Here is a 24,237-nt window from a genome sequence, read left to right on the forward strand (position 1 = left end):
CTTTAAAGGTTCTGAAAATGTTCTGGAAGATTTCGATGGGTTTAAGGGGTGGGATGATGGAGGGGGGGGGGCGATTCAAGAGCGAGAGCTCGGGTCATTCACCATTATTTTATCTAAGTTGCATTTTGACGCAAAGCCATAAATGTAATCTATATAATAGAACTGTTTTGAACTCGGGCAGTCAATTGTCAACCACACTCTGCTGTTTAATGAAAGGAACAGTGGCGTAGGAAGGTACTTTTGAGTGGGGGGCTGAAGACTGATGGCCGGCCTGGGGGAGGGGTCTAAGGGGAGGGGTGTCCCCTCCCCTTTGGATTATTTTTGCATTGAGTCCAGGTGGCTTCAGATGCAATTTGGTGCAATATAGCATACTTCAACACCCACTCCATTTTGTAAACTTAATTTTGTATTTTCACCTGGCCAAATGAGATTTTTTTTCTCATTTGGAAATGAAAAAGGGGTTTTCTGACTTGCGAAGCGGGGGGGGGCGGAATGATACTTCTGCCCCTCCACATTTCCCCCCCCCGGTTCCTACGCCCTTGGAAAGGAAACAGACTAAGGCGTAGGCGTGTTGGTACTTATCCAGCTATTCATGCTGGGACATGACTGGCAGTTGTAACCTATTAATATGATCAATGAAAAAGTACCCGGAAGTGGGATGCCTATGAATGAGCCAGGCTAAAGACATGATGAAGGGCTACTTTTGTTGTTGATTCGGTTTGCCGTTATTCATGCTTATTTATCATTAAATTGAGAGAAGATTACTAGAAAACCTGAAAAAGGTGGAAAAGTACTCACCCTTCCTGCAGATACGTCACAACTTGGAACACTCCCCGCTGACACAGAAAGAGACTTCCGGTCCTAAAACGAGGTCCGGGGCAACGTACAAGACATTACTGGACTATCCTAGCAGTACTGATCCTATATCAGCTATTCAACACAACAGTTGATTCAAATTCTTGTGACTGGCATTCTGCATTTCAATCATTTCTCAAACAAACATAAACATTCTCTGGGTCAGTTGAAATGAAGTATCACAAAATTGGCAAAAAGACATAAGTAAAGTTATTGAATTTCAGACCAAACGGGGATTATGGCGATTAATGAAGAATGCTTGTAGGCACTCCGTATGCGTTTATACCTAATTTTGTTTTCATACATTCGTCTCCCCCCCCCCCTCCCCTTCCTATTTGGATCTATAGAACTTCTCCTTATGTCCTATATTGTGCAGCCCCATCCCCTCCATTACGAAGGGCGTTCGTTTCTATCTCTTTCTTCTTATAATGGTCGATGTGAGATTTCTCGTAACGGACACCGTCGAACTAAGTTGATGGATCTTGTTTTAACGCGACTGTTTATGTTTTCGTTTCCTACGTACCTCCAATTATACATGCATTCCATAGTCTTGTACAGACCATAATGACAGCTAATTTGAATATTTCTTCTTACAATGCTAGAGGGCCCTGCGACAAGGTAAACACGTCGTTAACTATTTTGCTTATTTTTATTTACAAAGGCGCAATCCAGACATTATTTTGAGTCTGGCAGCTGTCGCAATGATGTAAAATATTGGATACATCGGAGCGAGGAGGAAGTATCCTTTACGTACATGGGTCTGACGACCACCAGTCTGCGATCTTTTAAAGCCTAGTTTATCTCATGATAATAAAAACAGAAATCTGCCCTGGCGGTAGAAAACTCATTTTTTGACATTAAAACGTCATAATCGTTTTCTTACAATATCAGGTATCTAAGCTCCTAACAAAGATGGCCATGATTTCTTCGAAAACATTTTCTAATCGTTTAATTAAGATACAGGGTGATACCATTATTTTGGCGGGAGATCTGCATATAGTCTGGACAAGAAAGGTAGTTTTGTTCATATGAAGTTTAAAACACATGAGAAATGTCTTACATGTAACGGCTAAGTATGACCTAATAAAAATTTGGAGAAATCTTAACCACTTTCTTTAAAAGTTTCACCTGTAGCTCTAACATTACTCCTGGTATCCATTGAAGGTTGGACTATTTTCTTGGAGGTACGCAGGAAAATCAGTCACAGGGTTGTATACTCATATTAGAGTCTATATCAATCCGCCGAGAGTTCAGGAAAAGTGTCAAAGAGCAGCACATGATAATGATATCAATCAGGATCTGTATTTCTGTGGCTTGCATGTTGATGAGCATGAATGGAAGTACATGTGGTGCAAAATAATGGGTCTCCCGGGAGCAGCGTACGAAAATTGTTTACTACTGAGTAAAGAGGTTTGTTAATACTGACGAAAACTTCTGGCCCTCATAGCAAAAAAAAATCTGCATGATCATGATACGGAAAATTGATGGTACCATGAATGGCCAACTTGTCAGCTATCCAGTGATGGATAGCAAGTTTAGCTATAGTGAGAACTTTTATCTAGACTTAGAGAGACCACATTACTTTAGTGTGTAAGTCAATGGGGCTTTTAATAGGCGTATGCTACCACAGGTGTTGTGAATTCTCCTTACATTCAGTCTGGCCATTGTTTTACTATGTACTTTTTTGTTTGTTTTGCTTTCTGTGAATAGAGGAGCAGGTTTTGGGAATTTAACAAGTCACTTTCAAATGATCTCAGTTTTATTAGCAACATTAATGATCACATTTGCCAGATTTTAAGCTGTAATTGTTATCCTAGACATCCCTAACGAGCCTGGGAGTTCTTAAAATGTTAATTCGTTCCACTAGCATTTAATATCCGGAGGATATGGTAAGAAAACATGGAGAGAAGGAGGAGTTGCTGATTATATTCGGATTGTTTCCCTAAAACAGCGTTTTGTACGTTAAAGAGTCAGTCACCAGATCATAATACTTGCCCAATGGAAAGCCAGTCAAATGTTTCAGGGTACAATCATCAGGTCCTGGCCTAGATAGGTGGAAGAAAAACTCAAACAGATTTGTTTAAACCTCGAAAAAAGAATACGAAATAAATTCCTTTTGAAAGCTCCAGGCTGATAAATACAACACGGATTAGTCTACTACGGTACTATTTGGTGATAGAATGGAAGCACAAAATTTTCTCTGAAAATATCTTCGTTTTTAAAGCACTTAGTATGATTTGAATGGTAGAGACTTAATAAGGAGGGTGTGCAATCGCCAGAGACATGATTTAAATACCATTTGTCATGAAGACTTTACTTTGGTAGAGGAAATGAGGATATTTTTTTCTTGGAGTTTCAACCCTTGAGTTAGTTGTATCCTAACACATACTAGTTTATCTGGATTTTCTTTATATCAACCAGATAAAGTTTTATCTGGCCCAGATCTGGATGCAATAACATTTAACCAGATAAAATTTTATATGGGCCATATAAAACTTTATTTCATATCAAGTTATATCTGCCCAATTTTTTATCTGGCCAAATATAAATTCCAGATCTGGAGCAGATCTGGCCCAGATTGAAATTCCAGATCTGGGCCAGATCGTATTGAGGATATCAGTGAACTCACTGATAAACTGGAATCCAGATGCTTTGATATAGAAACTAAACTTGATGAGTGACAGAAAGAGAATTTGGAACTAAACCAAACAAATCACAAACATCTATAGGAAGATCAGCAGTAGACCCAGATATCACTAAATGATATGGAACAGTACTCCAGAAGGAACAATGTTCGGGAGTTTGGAATAAAAGAAAATATTGGGGGAAATGCCAGTGAAGTCATCCTAAACATGGCAAAAGAAAGATTAGCCAAGAACAGCTACAGCAGAACGATATAGATCGTTGCCACCGTGTTGGTAAAATGTATCCTGGTACCAGCCGCCATATCATCGTCAAATTCATACCGTATCAACAAAAACAACTTATACAGACTAGACGAAAGTTGAAGTCAACCAGGTATTGTAATTAAGGAGGATAACACCTGGGCATACCACAGTCTTTGAACCAAACCCATAAACCTGCAAAAGCCATCAACTGCACTGTGGATGATGGACGAGTTACAGCGTTGGTAAAGATGGACGACCAACAAGAAATTTAAAGTAACCATCAACCCTTGTTTCTGATCTCATGAATATAAACCAATGGTATTTATTCGGAATATTTGTTATTTCACTTGCCACTCGCAGTTCAGCTTGATTTTGTTTTGTATTGTAAGACAATTTTTTTGTACCATCATGGAAATGTTGCTTTAATTATGAGATTTCATCGCATACTAGTTGGGTATCATATTACATATAATATTTCGTATTACTCACAAATGAATTTCCTCTTCTTGCAGTGACATCGAAAAACGTTTACAATGGGTGATATATTTCCATTTTCAAATATACCGGATGAAGATATGTTTTGTATTGAATTCCGGTTTTCACTTTGACAGTAACTTGTCCAATTTATAGAGGGAAAGTTACAACTTTAACTTTATCATTATTATTGTCATTATTATTATCATTATTATTGTAACAACTTCTCCAAATATTATAACCAATATGGAAAGGCAATAACACGGCAAATGATTGTATGTCATGCATGCGATGTAATAACCGATACATGCCTATATGGTATGTACAATAACATGTTGAACGCGCGAAAAAATGTTGATTATATTTTTCACGCAAGTCATTACAGCCCCCCCCCCCCAATCAAATTGGGCTCCTACGCCTATGTGTGTACTTATGCGATGACTTTAATATTAATCTTCTTAACTATTAAAATCATATCGGTACCAGAGTCTTACTAGATGTGGTTTTTTTTCTACAAAAGAACAAAAACAAAAAACAGCCCAAGGGCACTGTGGTTCCTTGCTTGGGGTATATGACAATACACATAATATTATCAAGCAAGATTGGTCTCAAATAGTCCAAGTAATTGTGGTCCTACATGTTCCCATAAAGTAACCAACACTATAGCCAACACTTTTGTGATCACAAAATGTGATCAGATTTTTTATCAAAAGGCACTTTTGAGATCTAAATATGGCGTCGAAAATGTAAGAAGTATAAGAGATCTACAAGCGTGTCAACAGATATGATAACATTGGTGACCTCAGATGACATGACCTTTAAGTTTCAAAATGTTCCACCACCCCATTCACAACTTGTCCCAAAATATCAACCATGTCACACCTTGGCATTGAGATTTAATTGCATTAAATGTCAAAAAATTAACTTTAAACTTGTATACATAACTTCACACACAAAGGTCACCCGGAGGTCAACCAATTGACATTTTTGATCGGTGAGACCTAAATAGAGCATGACTGTAAAAATTCAAACACTTTTTCTTTGCCCATTTTCTACCCCCAAAATACTACTTTTTTAACATTAGCTGACCTTTGGTGACGTTGGATCACATGACCATTAATTTTGAAAATATTCCCCTATACCATTTGCAACTTGTCCAAAAAAATCAACCTTGTCACACCTTGGCACTGGGAGTTATTGCATTAAATGTGTGAAAATTAACTTTGACCTCATATAACTTCGCACACGAAGGTCACACGGGGGTCAACCCATTGACATTTATGATCAAAAGGTACCTTTAACATCTGAAAATAGCATCGAAACTGTAAAAATCCACAAAACACGAAAAGGTCACCAGAGGTCAAATTGAGGTCAGGGGGTCACCCAGATGCGGGTCGACAAATGGATTACATTGAAGCAACTCCCAACCCTAACGGACAATTTGTTTTCAAGTTATCGCAAAAATACTAGTTTTTTTATCATTAATTGAACTTTGGTGACCTTGTATCACATGACCGTTATGTTGGAAAATATTCCCCTATACCATTTGCAACTACTCCAAAAATATCAAGCTTGTCACACCTTGGAACTGGGAGTTATTGCATTAAATGTCTGAAAATTAACTTTGACCTCATATAACTTCACACACGAAGGTCACACGGGGGTCAACCCATCGACATTTATGATCAGAAGGTACCTTTAACATCTGAAAATAGCATCAAAACTGTAAAAATCCACAAAACACAAAAAGGTCACCAGAGGTCAAATTGAGGTCAAGGGTCACCCAGATGCAGGTCGACAATTGGATTACATTGAAGCAACTCCCAACCCTAACGGACAATTTGTTTTCAAGTTATCGCAAAAATACTAGTTTTTTATCATTAATTGACCTTTGGTGACCTCGGATCACATGACCGTTAAGTTTGAAAATGCTCCCCTAACCAGTTCACAACTTGTCCCAAAATATCAATCTTGTCGCACATTGGCACTGGGAGTTATTGCAGTTTTAATATTTTCGGTTTTTGGACCATAACTGACCTTTGGTGACCTTTGTGGGCACCAGAAACAATAGGGCACACCTTCTCCATATGGCGGATCTATAGTCCAAGTTTGGCCTCAATCCAACATTCCCTTATTGAGATAGAGCGTACCCAAGCAAGTGTCACAGACACACACACACACACACATACACACATACGCGCATTATGGTACTAGTGAGGACTCTGACTCCTTACCTGCTTGTGAGGACTCCTACTTAGGTATACACTAGCAACTTTTAACGTCGTTACTGAGCATAATTCCACCATACTCTAACATACCAGCTATAGCAATGTTTGCATTTTCATTTCTTTGAGCATGTGATATTTCCTATATAACTGAGGACTAGCACACTACAGGTATTTAAAGCCTTCTGAGGACTTGCATGGGGCAAGTATTTAAAGACTTCCGAGGACTTGGATGAGCCAAGTATTTAAAGTCTTCTGAGGACTCCTTCACAAAGCGTATTTAAAACTACTAAGGACTCATTAACTTCTATTAAATGAATTCCGAGGACTCGCAAGTATCTCATACGGACTATCATATGTGACAAGGAAATGGCTTCAGTGAGATGTTTTTTTCAAAACCGTGCTCGGACAATTGATTTATTTCTTGTTTATCTAGGGAATTCAACATCAATACCTTTTCAATTCACCACAAGTATGTTGGGTATGGAATGGGTGGTGAGGGAGTCAGTTCTGGTAAGGTGGGGTGGACATTGAAATTTTGCAATGGGGCATTGAAATATGTTAGAAGCTTTTAGGAAAACATCTCAGATTGTGCTATGAACACTCTAAAAATTAAAAATACTTCACATAGATGGACAAAGAAAAGATTACACATTTAAAAGTTCTGTCTTTCTTGGATAAGTTTAATGATGCCTGCTGCAGTAACCAAGAGTAACTTTTACAGATCATGCAGTGAGAGAGAATGTGTTCTAGAAACAATGAGTATTCTGTACTTCATATCATTTATGCAGCTATGAATGATCCTTGCAGCAATTGGTAAGAGTTGCATCAGACTAGGAGTTGTCAGTCAAGTCTCATACTTAAACAAAGCAGTTAAATCAGAAATCCATGGACATCAAACCTCTCCTGTTGATTAAAACATAATGAAATAGGGCCATTCTCTGGCATATGAACTGACAGGAAATCAATTCAGTTTTTATCAGAACCCAACTACACAGTTTCTATATAGATTAGATTGTTTTTGCTTTAACTATATCTAGAAATAATTTTCAGTAGTTCACTTTCACATGGATCATGTTTTTACTTAGTTCAGTAAAGTTTCGTTTCCTGAGGAAAAGATTTCTGTTCTAATTCTTCATTAATACTGGATGCTAATTAGCATAATTATGATGTCACACATATGACCAAATTATCACGAAAGTTTTCATTAAAAGTAATTAGTGCATCTGACCTAATGTCCATACAGGACATGCAACTTTTCTTGGTAAAGACTGTTCTTCTGCAAAATATCTAGTCAAATACTTATTCCAACAATTAATTAATAGAATAAGTGGTCACATGTGTGACACTGAAGCCTCACTGGGCTGATGCTAACTGTTTGCACTACGGATGTATTGTAGAACTTCATTCATATTGTAAACGTATCAGATCCAATGCTGTCAACTAGCTTTCTAAAACAATGTCCCTGAACTTATTTTTGGTAAATTGGGGGAGTGTTTGTTGTGTAAACTCCATGGCATACTGTTCTCTACAAGACTACCTTCAACAATATGAGATAAAATGTAGACTTATTACTAGGTCTACTGACTTCTACAGCATTAAATACAATCCCTTCTCTGTCAAAACAATAACTAAAAAACAAGCTTACAGCTTGGTATAAGGGTGTCTAAAAACTAGGTCTACTGACTTCTACAGCATTAAATACAATCCCTTCTCTGTCAAAACAATAACTAAAAAACAAGCTTACAGCTTGGTAAGGGTGCCTAAAAATTTAACCTGGCAACATGCAACATCCACCTGCCATTTTGCATTGCTCCTGATTGGTACCAAATGTGTAGGCCTAGCTGAGACCCAATCTACACTATACTGTACATTAATCTCTGGTCAACCATGTAAGTAAAGTGTACTCGACAGATCTTTTTACTTTTAGTATCAGCATTATTCATCTCAGTCTTAATAAATAGTGTTGAAAAGTCTCTACCATGATTATTAGACTATTGCTCAGACAAAACAAAATGGCAATGATACCTGTTGTATAGTGTAACTGTAACTTCACTAAATTTTGCAAGATGTTAGCAGTTTTGGTTAAACATATATAGTAATTGAGTTACTTAGAAATGTCTTAATTGGTCTCAAGATTGGAGGCTTGTTACATACTTATCATGCAAATCCAATAAAATCCCACCTCCCCCCCCCCCCCGCAAATTGTTGGAGGGTTTGGTAAAATTAATCCATTTAAAATTTGATTGTCTTTACTAGGCTTTTCATCAAGACATTCCATGTACTCAATGAACAAAAACAGCTAAAAACAGAAATCTGTGAACACCAAAACTCTTTGTTTAAAACACAAAACAAAATAGCAACAAAAAAAAAAGTTTGAAATAGCAAATACTGTTGTATCTGAAGACATGCTGAAGGCAAACTGTCCAGGTAAACGTAGAGGCAAAAACGTTGGCATTATTGTAAGTGGCAAAAGTTCACTCTCTGAGATGATTTTGTCAGGTACAAAAAGGTTTAAACTTTGTAAAATGGCCACTTCAGCTTACACAATTTTACTTCTTTTTCTGCTGAATGATGTTGTAAACTTTATACTTTATGCTCTTCCAGTCTTTGGTTGCAAGAGCTGGATATTTTCGCCTCAATGCTTCGCACTCAGACTTTCTCGGAACCCTTTGAACCCGAATATGTTTTTCAAAGTGTTTTTCAATTGTTGCTGTTTGGTTTCTTCTCCATCTGACTCTTTGTTTAGGACTGCCTGCAAATAAAAAAAACAATGGTAAAATATAGTCATCACATTCATCAATGTTAAAGCTGGAGTTCTTTTTTGTTGCTTTTTCAAGTTTTGGGCATTCTAATGCATTATTCAAAATAGCAGACAATGTTGTATAAAATGATTCTATGGCAGCTGATATACAATGGTATTAAACCAATATATATATATATATATATATATATATATATATATATATTAATATTCCAATATATTTTCTAAAACTTACTCCTTATTTGTCAATTATGAGTCATATCTTATTTCTCTGGTTTTGTCTAATAATATATATATATATATATATTTACATAAACAAGAAAGAATCAGGACTGCAAGAAGAGTGCTCTATGCTATAATAGCAGAGCCTAAACATATAAGTATATGCCTTGGTAAGTACAGCTGTAACTCGGAGTTTCACGCCCTTAGGGTGGCGATCGTCAGACAACTGAACAAATACTCGCTGCGCGGGTATATTCTATGGGGAACACGAACCTTATTTCTTACGTGCACGGTTCATTGGTTTGAGCCTATTGTGGCGACACTTGGAGATGAATTCAGATCTCTTATTGAGTAAATGCGGGTTTTTAGATAGGAGGATACAGAGCTTCTCATCAATACAAAGGTTACATTGACCGGATCTACGCATGCGTGTATTGGAATGCTTAAATACGTTCCACTAAATAACGAAGGGGGCACCCTTACGCTTCAGGTCCCATATATGTTTGGAAAGCTCTGTTTCTCTCTCGTAACGCTCATGACGTAAGGACTTACTGTGGTTACTGTACCTTTGCTTAAAGGGGCCACTCGATAGCCCTATGTATGATTTGGTGTCATGACCAGTAGTAACATCGGCCCTATATATGACACTGCTCACCAAGCAAATCCCGTTGAGGGGGCAATTATGTTTTTCTCTACAATTGCATATGAACTGTGCACGTAAGAAATAAGGTTCGTGTTCCCCACAGAATATACCCGCGCAGCGAGTATTTGTTCATTTGTTCAGTTGTCTATATATATATATATATATATATATATATATATATATATATATATATATATATATATATATATATATATATAAGCCACATTGCTCTACTTAACTGACCTTTCTTTTTAGTTGATGCATGGCTGTCACTCTCTTCTTCACTTTCGTGAATTTCATTTTGTCCTTCCTTGTCTTCAGTTTCCAAATCTTCTTCATCATATGGTAATTCAGATTCTCCCTCTGATTCATCAGTATAGCTTGGATCTAAGCCGAATAATAATTAGAGATTAATTAAGAGCAAGCAATAGTATGATGCTACTCAAAACACTCTACTGTGGACCAGGTACTTTATCATTAATTCAATAACATGACATTTTTGACACAGCTGACATAATGCATCAAGAGGGAGATAACAAACTTTATATTGGGATTGTAGAATAGAATCTTCACTCACCATCAAGAGGAACCTCAATTTCATCTAACTTCTTGTCTTTGAACTCCCCCACAGCACCCTTCTCCATTAATAGAAGCAGTCGTGCCACTTTAGCCATTTGTAGAGTATTTTCGGGCAGTCTATAATATTCTCGATGCACACGTATGTCATGCCCTAAGAATCCCGCCAGGACATCTAATTCATGGTCCTTCAAACATAGGATCTGGGAAACAGTGGCAATTTGTTTTCTTAATTTTGTTGATGTGAGGTTAGACGGATGCTTTGCACCTGACTTCAGTGCATACTTCCGTATGCAATCAGCTCCCCTCAATGGTTCCATAGAAGAGAAGTTTGGGCGGGCAAAGAAATAATCATTCGTCTCGCTGACTCCAATGAGGGTTCTCTTAGCAGCCAACAGTTCCATCACCTGTACCATTTCCTTTGTGAGAAGGACAGGCACTTTTCTCCCTCGTTTTCCCCTGATCTCAATGCGTTCAAGCTTGTTACACAATGTCTTCTCCCAAGATGATAGAGAGTCCATTACATCATCATTTCCTTGATCATGACATCTGCGTTCAAAGTCAGCCAGCTTTATTCTTTGCACTTCACCACTTCTGCGTCGATTGAAGAGAATTAGCTTGCTCAGAGTTGCTTCAGCTAATGCATACCATGCTGTTACATCATCAGACAAGGCCAACAGCTTCTGTTTCTCTTCTATTACCTCAGACAATTTAGCGTGTAGTTGTCTGATGTCCTCTGATAGTGGTAGCATGTTTGGCTTGTTCCACTTGCGTTCTTCCAGTGTTGTCCTGGCACCTGTTCCCACTTTATGAGCCCACTCAATAACTGCCAGCTTTGAAAATTTATCTGCCTGATCCTCTTTAACTGGATCTTCTGATTTGATGCACTCAGCCTTCACAATCAAAGCACATGTCTGAAGTGAATGACCCAACTTAAGAGCTAACGATGGTGTCTTATACTTCCCAGTTTGGGGGTCTAATCCTGCCAGGTTTCGAACAGCTTCTAATACCGTATCAAACTGTTTTGGACTAATACAGTCATATAAGGACTTCACATCAGGTTTTGTTTCCTTGATTTTCAGCAGTAGTCTTGCAAGTTCACGCATTTTCTGACTAATGTAACCCACTTGATGTCTTTCATGACCTAGTTTGGCAAACATTCGTTCCCCATACTGAACAATAATGTGATCATGTCTAGCAGCAAACGATATGCTATCGTAAGTCATAGATGCAAAAACTGTGTCTTTAAAACTCTGTGATACTTCCTGTGAAAATGGTAGGAGCAGAGCAGATGTTGACTGGTGTCTCTTGTCTTTCATGGTTGACTCAGATGCCATGAAACAATTCTTCTTATGCTTCCATAGGTTATCTCTGGAGAAGTAACCAAAGCAGAGGTTACAGGGAAGGAACTCATCATGTGACTGGTCAAAAGGTGTCCGTCTTGCAGGAATCAAACAGCCACTGCCAGACTGCCAAACTTCAACATTATGGCTATGGTTCCCCTTGTTTCTTAACAGGGTTAAGAGTTCTTTACGCTTACATGACCCCTTTATCGTAACTCAAAGCTTCAGCAACTTCTTTTTCCTTCAAATGAACTTGTTCAAGGTGTCTTGGGAGTTTTGCATAGGTTTTCATACAGTACACACAGTACTGGTGTTTGTCCCATTTCCTTTTCCCTTTGTTGTGTGTTTTCATGACCTTTATGCTGGAAGAAGCAGGTGCAACATTTTCCTTTTCACATCTTTTTCCTGGCTTAGACCCCCTGGCATCCTCAGCTTCAACATCACTCTCTGGTGACCAGTTACCAGCATCGCTGCTACTGTCTTGTTCTATGTGATCATGCGAATTGGAAACAGTAGCGGTGGTTCTCAACACTGCAGAATCCTTTTTGTTTGGTGATTTGGAGGATTCAGTTGATGTTTCTCCCCAAAGACTACTTCCAAGTCGTCTCTGTTGTGAAGTTGGCATGGGAATGATGTATGAGCAATCACTGTCACTATCTGAGTATGGCACAAGTGTTGAAAAGATTCCCTGTAAATGGAAGCAAACAACGTGCATGAGAGTTTTTATTAATGATACAATGACATAGTTGAGATCTTAATAAAAGTAAGGAGTGGTTCAATAAAGAAAATGTAAACTAATCTACAACCTTTAATAAGTAGCCAATGAAGTAGTCATTTATGTGAATCAAAACAATGAAACACACCAACTAATTTAAAATATAAATTTACTTCATCACTCATATCTTAATGCTGTGATTGATATTATCTAATGAGAGTCAATGGATAACTAACAGGTTGTTATGATTAATGACAGTTTCTTCGTCTAAAAATGTTATTGTTATTCACTTTCTACTTGATTGTTAAAATATTATATACCTTTCCTCCCACTGCGATTTCATCAATGTCACTTTCATCATTTTCACTTTCATCTAAAGGGATAACACCTCCCCCAGAAGTTATGTCACAGCATTTGTCCTGCAATTGAAGAAATATGACATCCATAATAACCAGTAATGGCAGTTCACTCAGCCAATCTTACAACATTACCACAAAATGGTCTACGTGCATTTGGGAAACAAAATGCCCTCATTCTTACTTAATGAAGCTCTCTGAGTAAGAACATTTAGTTTAGTTCAATGCCACCTAACAAGATGAGAGTTACTATTTTAAAGACAGAGCTGTGTGTTAACAAAAATCAAAGGAATTGGTTCTTTTGAGGACCTATCTGACACAACTACCAATGTAAAAGGACACAAATGTACAACAAGCTTCCTTATATTGTTAATGGTGATATAAGGAAATCAATAGCCAGAGTGTCTGATTTTTGTACATCAATATGTCATAACAAATGTAACAGACAGTAAAGCAATGTTTCTACTTGCACAATAAACATACTGTAAGGTCCTCCCATTGATAGTCTTATAGGACTTTATCAAACTACACATTCAAGCTTTGGAGTTTAAATCACTGAACCATAGTGAATATTAATATCTAACACTATACAAGCAACACAAGTGGTGTATAACATATTGGAACTCTTGCGCTGTTTACTGAAGATATAATGAGATATGCATCTTTAACATTATTTACTTTCCATAAGATCTTTACAATATTACTGAATTACCTCTCCTTCATTTGTGGTTTCATCAATGTCACTTTCACCATCTGCGTTTTCATCAAATAGGGGATCACTTCTTCCAGAAGTTGAGTCACAGCATTTGTCCTGCAATTGAAGAAATATGACATCTATAATAATCCACAGAATGCCCTCATTCTTACTTAATGAAGCTCTCTGAGTAGGAACATTTAGTTTAGTTCAATGCCACCTAACAAGATGAGAGTTACTATTTTAAAGACAGAGCTGTGTGTTAACAAAAATCAAAGGAATTGGTTCTTTTGAGGACCTATCTGACACAACTACCAATGTAAAAGGACACAAATGTACAACAAGCTTCCTTATATTGTTAATGGTGATATAAGGAAATCAATAGCCAGAGTGTCTGATTTTTGTACATCAATATGTCATAACAAATGCAACAGACAGTAAAGCAATGTTTCTACTTTCACAATAAACATACTATAAGGTCCTCCCATTGATAGTCTTATAGGAATTTATCAAACTACACATTCAAGCTTTGAGGTTTAAATCACTGAACCATAGTGAATATTAATATCTAACACTACACCAATCAATATTACATGAAACAAGCAACACTAGTGGTTTAAAACATATTGGAAATCTTGCACTGTTTAGTGTGAAATATAATGAGATATGCATCTTAAATATTATTCACTTTCCATAAGATTGGTACAACATTACTGAATTACCTCTCTTTCATTTGTGGTTTCATCAATGTCACTTTCGTCACCCGCACTTTCATCTAATAGGGGATCACCTCCTCCAGAAGTTGAGTCACAGCTTCTTTTCTGGAATTGAAAGAATATGACATCCATAATAACCAATAATTGCAGTTAACTTAGCCAATCTGACAAAATAACCAAAAAATGGTCTACGTGCATTTGGGGAACAAAATGCCTTCATACTTCCTAAATGAGGCTCTCTGAGTAAGAACATTTAGTTTAGTTCAATGCCACCTAACAAGATGAAAGTTACTATTTAAAAGACAAAACTGTGTGTTAACAAAAATCAAAGGAATTGGTTCTTTTGAGGACCTATCTGACACAACTACCAATGTAAAAGGACACAATAAGTACAACAAGCTTCCTTATATTGTTAATGGTGATACAAAGAAATCCATAGCCAGAGTGTCTGATTTTTGTACATCAAAATGTCATAACAAATGTAACAGACAGTAAAGAAAATGTTACCACATGCACAATATACATAAAGTCCTCCTATTGATAGTCTTATAGGAATTTATCAAACTACACATTCAAGCTATGAGGTTTAAGTCACTGAACCATAGTGAATTTTAATATCTAACACTACACATATAAAAATTACATGAAACAAGCAATACTTGTTGTTTAATTGGAACTCTTGTGCTGTTTAATGAAAATATATAATGAGATATGCATCTTTAACATTATTTACTTTCCATAAGATCTTTACAATATTACTGAATTACCTCTCCTTCATTTGTGGTTTCATCAATGTCACTTTCATCATCTGCGTTTTCATCTAAGAGGGCATCACCTCCTACAGCAGTTAAGTCACAGCATTTGTCCTGCAATTGAAAGAATATGACATCCATAATAACCAGTCATGACAGTTTATTCAATCTGAAAACATATATTCAAAATGGTCTACGTGTATTTGAGCCACAAATGCCTTCATACTAACTTAATGAAGCTCTCTGAGTGAGAACATTTAGTTTAGTTCAATGCCACCTAACAAGATAAAAGATAATATTTAAAAGACAGAGCTGTGTGTTAACAAAAATCAAAGGAATTGGTTCTTTTGAGGACCTATCTGACACAACTACCAATGTAAAAGGACACAAATGTACAACAAGCTTCCTTATATTGTTAATGGTGATACAAGGAAATCAATAGCCAGAGTGTCTGATTTTTGTACATCAATATGTCATAACAAATGTAACAGACAGTAAAGCAATGTTTCTACTTGCACAATAAACATACTGTAAGGTCCTCCCATTGATAGTCTTATAGGAATTTATCAAACTACACATTCAAGCTTTGAGGTTTAAATCACTGAACCATAGTGAATATTAATATCTAACACTACACCAATCAATATTACATGAAAAAAGCAACACTAGTGGTTTAAAACATATTGGAAATCTTGCACTGTTTAGTGTGAAATATAATGAGATATGCATCTTAAATATTATTCACTTTCCATAAGATTGTTACAACATTACTGAATTACCTCTCTTTCATTTGTGGTTTCATCAATGTCACTTTCGTCACCCGCACTTTCATCTAATAGGGGATCACTTCCTCCAGAAGTTGAGTCACAGCTTCTTTTCTGAAATTGAAAGAATATGACATCCATTATAACCAAAAATTGCAGTTAACTTAGCCAATCTGACAAAATTACCACAAAATGGTCTACGTGCATTTGGGAAACAAAATGCTCTCATTCTTACTTAATGAAGCTCTCTGAGTAAGAACATTTAGATTAGTTCAATGCCACCTAACAAGATGATAGTTTTTATTTTAAAACAGAGCTGTGTGTTAACAAAAATCAAAGTAATCACTTCTTTTGAGGACTTATCTGACACAACTACCAATGAAAAAGGACACAAATGTACAACAAGCTTCCTTATATTGTTACTGATGATATAAGGAAATCAATAGCCAGAGTGTCTGATTTTTGTACATCAATATGTCATAACAAATGTAACAGACAGTAAAGCAATGTTTCTACTTGCACAATAAACATACTGTAAGGTCCTCCCATTGATAGTCTAATAGGAATTTATCAAACTACACATTCAAGCTTTGAGGTTTAAGTCACTGAACCATAGTGAATATTAATATCTAACACTATACAAATAAAAATTACATGAATCAAGCAATACTTGTTGTTTAATTGGAACTCTTGTGCTGTTTAATTAAAATATATAATGAGATATGCATCTTTAACATTATTTACTTTCCATAAGATCTTTACAACATTACTGAAGTACCTCTCCTTCATTTGTGGTTTCATCAATGTCACTTTCACCATCTGCATTTTCATCTAAGAGAGCATCACCTCCTACAGCAGTTAAGTCGCAGCATTTGTCCTGCAATTGAAAGAATATGACATCCATAATAACCAATAATGACAGTTTATTCAATCTGAAAACATATATTCAAAATGGTCTACGTGTATTTGAGCCACAAAATGCCCTCATTCTTACTTAATGAAGCTCTCTGAGTAAGAACATTTAGTTTAGTTCAATGCCACCTAACAAGATAAAAGATAATATTTAAAAGACAGAGCTGTGTGTTAACAAAAATCAAAGGAATTGGTTCTTTTGAGGACCTATCTGACACAACTACCAATGTAAAAGGACACAAATGTACAACAAGCTTCCTTATATTGTTAATGGTGATATAAGGAAATCAATAGCCAGAGTGCCTGATTTTTGTACATCAATATGTCATAACAAATGTAACAGACAGTAAAGCAATGTTACTACTTGCACAATAAACATACTGTAAGGTCCTCCCATTGATAGTCTTATAGGAATTTATCAAACTACACATTCAAGCTTTGGAGTTTAAATCACTGAACCATAATGAATATTAATATCTAACACTACACGGATAAAAATTACATGAAACAAGCAACACTAGTGGTTTGAACATATTGGAAATCTTGCACTGTTTAGTGTGAGATATAATGAGATATGCATCTTTAACATTATTTACTTTCCATAGGATCCTTACAATATTACTGAATTACCTCTCCTTCATTTGTGGTTTCATCAATGTCACTTTCATCATTTGCATTTTCATCTGATAGGGGATCACCTCCTCCAGTAGTTAGGTCACAGCATTTGTCCTGCAATTGAAAGAATATGACATCCATAATAACCAGAAATGACAGTTTAATCAATCTGACATTACCACAACTTGGTCTACGTGTATTTGAGCCACAAAATGCCCTCATTCTTACTAATGAAGCTCTCTGAGTAGGAACATTTAGTTTAGTTCAATGCCACCTAACAAGATGTGAGTTACTATTTTAAAGACAGAGCTGTGTGTTAACAAAATCAAAGGAATTGGTTCTTTTGAGGACCTATCTGACACAACTACTAGTGTAAAAGGACACAAATGTACAACAAGCTTCCTTATATTGTTACTGGTGATATAAGGAAATCAATAGCCAGAGTGTCTGATTTTTGTACATCAATATGTCATAACAAATGCAACAGACAGTAAAGCAATGTTTCTACTTGCACAATAAACATACTGTAAGGTCCTCCCATTGATAGTCTAATAGGAATTTATCAAACTACACATTCAATCCTTGAGGTTTAAGTCACTGAACCATAGTGAATATTAATATCTAACACTATACAAATAAAAATTACATGAAACAAGCAATACTTGTTGTTTAATTGGAACTCTTGTGCTGTTTAATGAAAATATATAATGAGATATGCATCTTTAACATTATTTACTTTCCATAAGATCTTTACAATATTACTGAATTACCTCTCCTTCATTTGTGGTTTCATCAATGTCACTTACACCATCTGCGTTTTCATCTAAGAGGGCATCACCTCCTACAGCAGTTAAGTCACAGCATTTGTCCTGCAATTGAAAGAATATGACATCCATAATAACCAGTCATGACAGTTTATTCAATCTGAAAACATATATTCCAAATGGTCTACGTGTATTTGAGCCACAAAATGCCCTCATTCTTATTTAATGAAGCTCTCTGAGTAAGAACATTTAGTTTAGTTCAATGCCACCTAACAAGATAAAAGATCATATTTAAAAGACAAAACTGTGTGTTAACAAAAATCAAAGGAATTGGTTCTTTTGAGGACCTATCTGACACAACTCCTACTACTATTGTTAATGGTGATACAAGGGAATCAATAGCCTGATTTTTGTACATCAACATGTAATAACGAATGTAACAGACAGTAGATAAATTCTACTACTTGCACAATAAACATACTGTAAGGTCCTCCCATTGATAATCTTATAGGAATTTATCAAACTTCACATTCAAGCTTTGAGGTTTAAATCACTGAACCATTGTGAATTTTGATATGCAACACTACACCAATCAATATTACATGAAACAATGAGCTTCCTTAATGAAGCTCCCTGAAGTTATGAGTAAGTTCTATATGCCACCTTATAACATGAAACTGACTACTTTAATGACAGATGTGTCTACAAAATTGTCTGAGGACCTTTCTGACACAGCAATTGTGTAACAATGTTACAAAAATGAAAAGTAAACCACCTACGACAAGCTTCTGTGAGCAGCGGTGAGAGCAGACTACATAGCATCTGGACAAACATGATGTTACATTAAACCAGACCCTTAACTACTGCTTACAATCTAAATTAAGGCAAGTTTTATAGTGAAAGTGAATCTATTGTAGGTTACAAAACATATGGGAGACTTGGACATGTTGAAAAGCTGTTGATACTTCATGTAAGCCAACCTCAAACTGAAGTGAACAGACACTTACTAATCCTATTCACTTCATTTCAGGTGTCTATTGACCTCAGTTTGAGGTTGGCTTACATAAAGTACCTCCCTGAAACAATCAAATAATTATAACAGCCTAGTTACTTATTCACAAGTCGTTCTGGTCTCTGTTGTTGTTTAAACTGTGCACCAAGGGTTAAAATATCATCATAATAATAATATGCTTGTGCCTGTTTAATATGTAAAATTCATTTCAAGAGAACTGAGAATTATCAGCAGTAATTTATTTTCTAACTTACTTGTCTCCATTCTGCGTCTGGATTTCCATAGTCATATCGAATCTCAGTCCCCTTTTCAATTTTTTTCTTTGAATATATAAATAAACGGGGAACGCCATGCACCTCCACCTTCTTGACAAAGGTATTTGCTTGAGTTTCTTTAGCATCATTTATGTATCGTGCTTTTGAGGTTGTGAAGTATGCATCAATGCTTTGGAAAGAAGGAAATATAAAATGTACAAAGTACAAAGTACAGAATCAGAACCGTCTTTGCTTTGCTAAAACTAGAAAGTAAATACAAATTCAAAGTTAGGTGTTGCAATATGATGCATTTACATGACTTAAAAGATAGTCCAGAAGAAAGTTTGCCCTGGACTATCCTTCTAAAGTAGCGACTATAACTGTCATATCACATACAAGCTTTCCACGGTTAACTCTTCCATGTCTAAAACAACATCTAATCGAAAGATGATATATCATTCAATATACTCTACTAAACATTCCAAATCTCAAATTAACAACAGGAGGATGAATGGAGGATTCAAGGTTTAAAGCTAATTATTTAAATAAGATACATTTTTCAAATATCAAATATAATTCCCAACCTTCTGGTACATGCATTTGTTTATCAAAACAGTAGTGATTCTCCCTGTTTTGGGCTTATTTCTAAAGTTACTCATAAATTGTAAAACAGCCACAATTTTGGAACATAAGTACACCATTGTGAGACTAGACTATAACTAATGACAACGATGATAGGTTTTCTTGGACCGTTATTGGCAAGTTTGTGCCTATATTCACACATATCATCAGACTTGATGAAACCAATACAATAATCATGATGCATTATCTGTTGAATGGGGAGGGGGACGACTGTTACTGTACAGAGAGAACACAACATACCACAAAAACTTTCCTTTGTGTTGAAAGGAAAACAAGTAATCGCTTCTGTTAGGACTTTCAGATTCCAGATGTGCTGCATCATTGTCACTTAGCAGCTTTCCACAGTATTCTAACAGTAATGTGCCTCCTTCAAAGTCTTTTTTGGCAAACAGACCTTTCCCTGTGTATTAGGAAATAAAGATTTTCCTAGCTGCTTTGTTTTCCACGGTCATCTACGATAGGTTTCTAGCCAAAACTCTTTCAATGCTAAACAGGATGGTCAACACCTGAGTGATCAATTTTCAGCAGTCATATGAAATGCTTTACCAAGTGAAAAGCTATTACCAATATACCAAACTGAATTGTTGACATAAACGTAAATCAATTTACATCAATAATAAACTTTTATCTCCAACTGTGCTGTATGTAACGCACAACTTTCGATGACCCCCCCCCCCCCACATCCACAAGTAAGATGTATTAAATAAATCAATGTAAGTGGTTCTTACCTATGTAGGAGTTAATGAATAGTACTTCAAAGTCTTCATCATGAGTTGTGAATTCAGAAGTATTCTGTGAAGGATGTAAAAGGTAGCATCTTTTATATTCTTTACTACCAGTTGTGGGAAATGTTCTACTAATTCTACTTCTAGTTCTTACTTCTTGTACTTCTTGTTCTACTTCTTCTAATTCAGCTTGAAATAATCTTAATTCTCAAAGACTTGTTTACCAGTTCAGGTTGTGCCCAGGAAAGGGATTCAAAACTAGCTTTGGTCAATAAACCTTTTATTGTCATTTTTGTTTGAGTAATTGAAACGTATAAAAATGCATTGTAACGCCCATCATCTTGCCAATTTGAGTAAAAAATAAACAGTATTTAGTTAAGGTAAAATTTTAACATCATTAAAACAACATTCTAAACACCCATGTGAAACTGGTGACATATGTGAAATAGTCATTTTTAAAAAGTCTGCCTCAAGCAGTGGCAGTGCTATGGGGGAGGGGATGGCAATTTCCTCCCTCCTCCAATCAGATCTTCTACTTATCGAAAAATATAAGGAGCTAGGCTAATGGCAAACTCCGCACATTAGACCCCTTCCCCATATCAGTGTTATATTTTTAGCACTCCCCCATTAAATATATAGCTTGACCCCCTTGTTGCCCCCCAGAATTGCCATGGCTGGTGCCGTGCCACTGGCCCCAAGAAATAAAAATAACAAAACAAGAGAAGGTAGTTGTGGTTGTCCAGCAGGTAAGGAGGAAATCAATGAGGAGAGAAGAGGGTATCAGTATGATAATTATTAATTAAATACAATATGGAAAGTTTAATGGTGCATTAAACTTTTCAACTGCTGAAAATATGTTATAAACATTGGTTATAATTTCCAACACAACTCAAACACTGTCTAAAAATTGCAAGTAAGATGAGTTAGCAAGAAATTTTTTAATTGAACACATGACATACAGTACATGGGAACTGAAGAAAGTAATTGCATGCACTGCTAGAAACAGATGGCAATATTAGAAAGCAGGGAGGATTCAGCAGCCTGGGGAGGGAGTTAGGGAGGGGTTCCATTCCCATTGCTTTTCATCGCTTTTTCTTGCAGTACAAAATACAAATTGCAGTCTTATTTTAAGCCAGCTCTTTGAAAAATGCTATGTAACCCTCTTTCCTGGGATACTACTTGAGATGACAGTGGCAGAGCTCCTTCAATGAAGAAATCACAGGAACCTATAATATGAAATCACATGGATTGCAACTTAAGTCATATTGTCTTGGGGAGAGTCATAATTTTTTGGGGGCACCTACAGCAAGGAGGGTCTATTACATGGAGAGGTCACCTTCTTCATGAATCATGATTTCTGGAAAACTTTGTCTAAAGCCTCTCTAAACTAGAGCTCCATGTTACTGCTGTGGCCTAGCTTAGGAGTGAACGAGACAGTCCATGGGGGTCTAACATTATGATAAACACACGAACAGTGCAGAAGGATCTTGCCATGCACATGGTTACTTTTGAATAGGCATGAAACTTGATTACAAGCCAATATTGACTTACAATATAATATGTCTGCAACATAGACAACCAATTCATTTATATATAACTGCAAAAGAAATCCATTGAATTACTTATGTTTGTTCATGTTGTGTACAAGCAACATTCTAGAAGTCATTACAAATACTGTACTATAATGTTTCATTACTTGAGCAATGAGCATGCCTGTGCAAGCTATTTGCCTTAGGTCTGGTCAATATGGTCACCACATCCATATCACATGTATTACTAATCAACTATTTATAAATTTATGTCACACAGGTAGATCTATACAGATATCAATAATAAATCTAGTAAGAAATATTCCAAACAATATATTCGGTTGTTAATTGGCATTATGGTAATAATCCTTAAGATTTGTCAATTAATCGTCATCTAAATATTCTGGGAGCCTCCTGGGGGGAGGGGGGGGCATCTTTGAAAAAATGATCAACAATGAAAATGGTTAAACAGCTCAGGCTAAAGGTTTAACAAAGTTAACATAACTGCACTGAAACACAAGTTCCATTTCAATCCTTACCTTGAGCCTCCTTCTCGCCATGGCCACAAGCCAAATGTCTCGCTACAAAGATAGATTAAAATTTAATTGATCATGATAACTCTATGTGTAGCCATGTCAACACACAAAATTATGATATCCAATCAAGGCCATGGTATAAAATTTCCAAAATTAAATCATCCACCCATTGGTAGCTGACATAGGGTAGCAAACATAAGTCCACTATGATTCTTATAATTAATCTAAAGCTCTCCTCAGAGTTAAAGAATAGTATCCAAATTGGCCTGAATTCGAAATTGCCAATACCACCATCAACAGTAATACAATTGTAGTACAAGTGATATTCATCACAAATTGATAAAACTAAATCAAAAACATCGGGACACTCCATGTAGAGATATCCTTGTGCCATTTTATGCTAGTACTGTAGTACAAGTAGGCCTAGGCCTACTGTAGGTTAATTATTGGGCTATTAGGGATAGGCCAACTGCTACTTTACAGAATGCGTCACATTTAAAAGTTACGTGAGCCGAGCCGAACAATCTTAACTTTTGGCTACACAAGCGAGGACCTAACGTTGTGAAGTCGGATTATTACTAGGCGTGGTATATATTAACTAAACTAGGCCTAGGCTAGCATAGGTATATACCTAAACAGTTAGTTTGTGTTACAAAGGCTTAAGATATTATAGCATTAATAATATCGCTAAACGTTAGGCTACTGTATTGAGGTCTGACCTATCTAACGCTACCTACTACTTTGAGTCCTCACCTGTCACGAAAAACCATATTCACAATTTCACATACAAAGCCAAGTCAAACTTTTGATTTACCCTAAAACAAAACTATTACCTGACCAAATCTAAGTTGGAAATGAACGAAAGAAATGTAAAACAGGAATGATCCTTACCGACGTGATTAATTGAGTGACGTTTTCCTTCAAGAATTCAACGTGTGTGCTTACGTACGTAGATTGCGTAGCGTTCCGTCATAAACTTACCAATTAGCGAGGACTCGGAGCGCGCGAAAACTTTTTTCACGTAATGTTCAAATTGGGGGCGCTATTAAATTATCGATAGGTGTGTGACTTACTGGTCATTGAAACTGTGTGTAGGCAGTAACACAGATTCGTAATTTACGATCCAAACGTGGACTTTGCTAAAACTTCGTCAAGATAACAGGGGGGAAGCTTTGTTGTGGTTGCACGTATATTCTTCCGAGGACCCGCATTTTAGTCCTCGCTTGTCATTTTGGTCCTCGGTTGACGGGTGTGTTATCAG

General features: G+C 36.3%; 1 protein-coding gene across 1 annotated transcript; it reads right to left on the reverse strand.

The window, feature by feature from the left end:
• Positions 1–8,994: 8,994 nt before the first annotated feature.
• LOC139975429 (uncharacterized) lies at positions 8,995–23,358 on the reverse strand. The gene is made up of 16 exons (XM_071983416.1): positions 22,980–23,358; positions 20,915–20,978; positions 20,427–20,586; positions 19,545–19,734; positions 18,285–18,383; positions 17,530–17,628; positions 16,766–16,864; positions 16,003–16,101; positions 15,239–15,337; positions 14,478–14,576; positions 13,774–13,872; positions 13,026–13,124; positions 12,188–12,678; positions 10,649–12,018; positions 10,315–10,458; positions 8,995–9,197 (listed from the first exon to the last, which is right to left on the reverse strand). The coding sequence occupies exons 1-16, from the start codon at positions 22,998–23,000 to the stop codon at positions 8,995–8,997; spliced, it is 3,435 nt and encodes a 1,144-aa protein (XP_071839517.1). The 5' UTR covers positions 23,001–23,358.
• Between the last annotated feature and the right edge of the window lie 879 nt (positions 23,359–24,237).

This window comes from Apostichopus japonicus, chromosome 10 (assembly GCF_037975245.1).
Source record: "Apostichopus japonicus isolate 1M-3 chromosome 10, ASM3797524v1, whole genome shotgun sequence".
NCBI lineage: Eukaryota > Metazoa > Echinodermata > Holothuroidea > Aspidochirotida > Stichopodidae > Apostichopus > Apostichopus japonicus.

Excerpts from the sequence above, each read along its gene's own strand:
- LOC139975429 (XM_071983416.1), bottom strand. The coding sequence starts at position 23,000 with ATGGCGAGAAGGAGGCTCAAG. Across the intron at positions 19,735-20,426 it reads CACAAAGGAAAGTTTTTGTG|CATTGATGCATACTTCACAA; the intron begins GTATGTTGTGTT and ends TTCTTTCCAAAG. Across the intron at positions 16,102-16,765 it reads AAACCACAAATGAAGGAGAG|AAAAGAAGCTGTGACTCAAC; the intron begins GTACTTCAGTAA and ends TTTCAATTTCAG.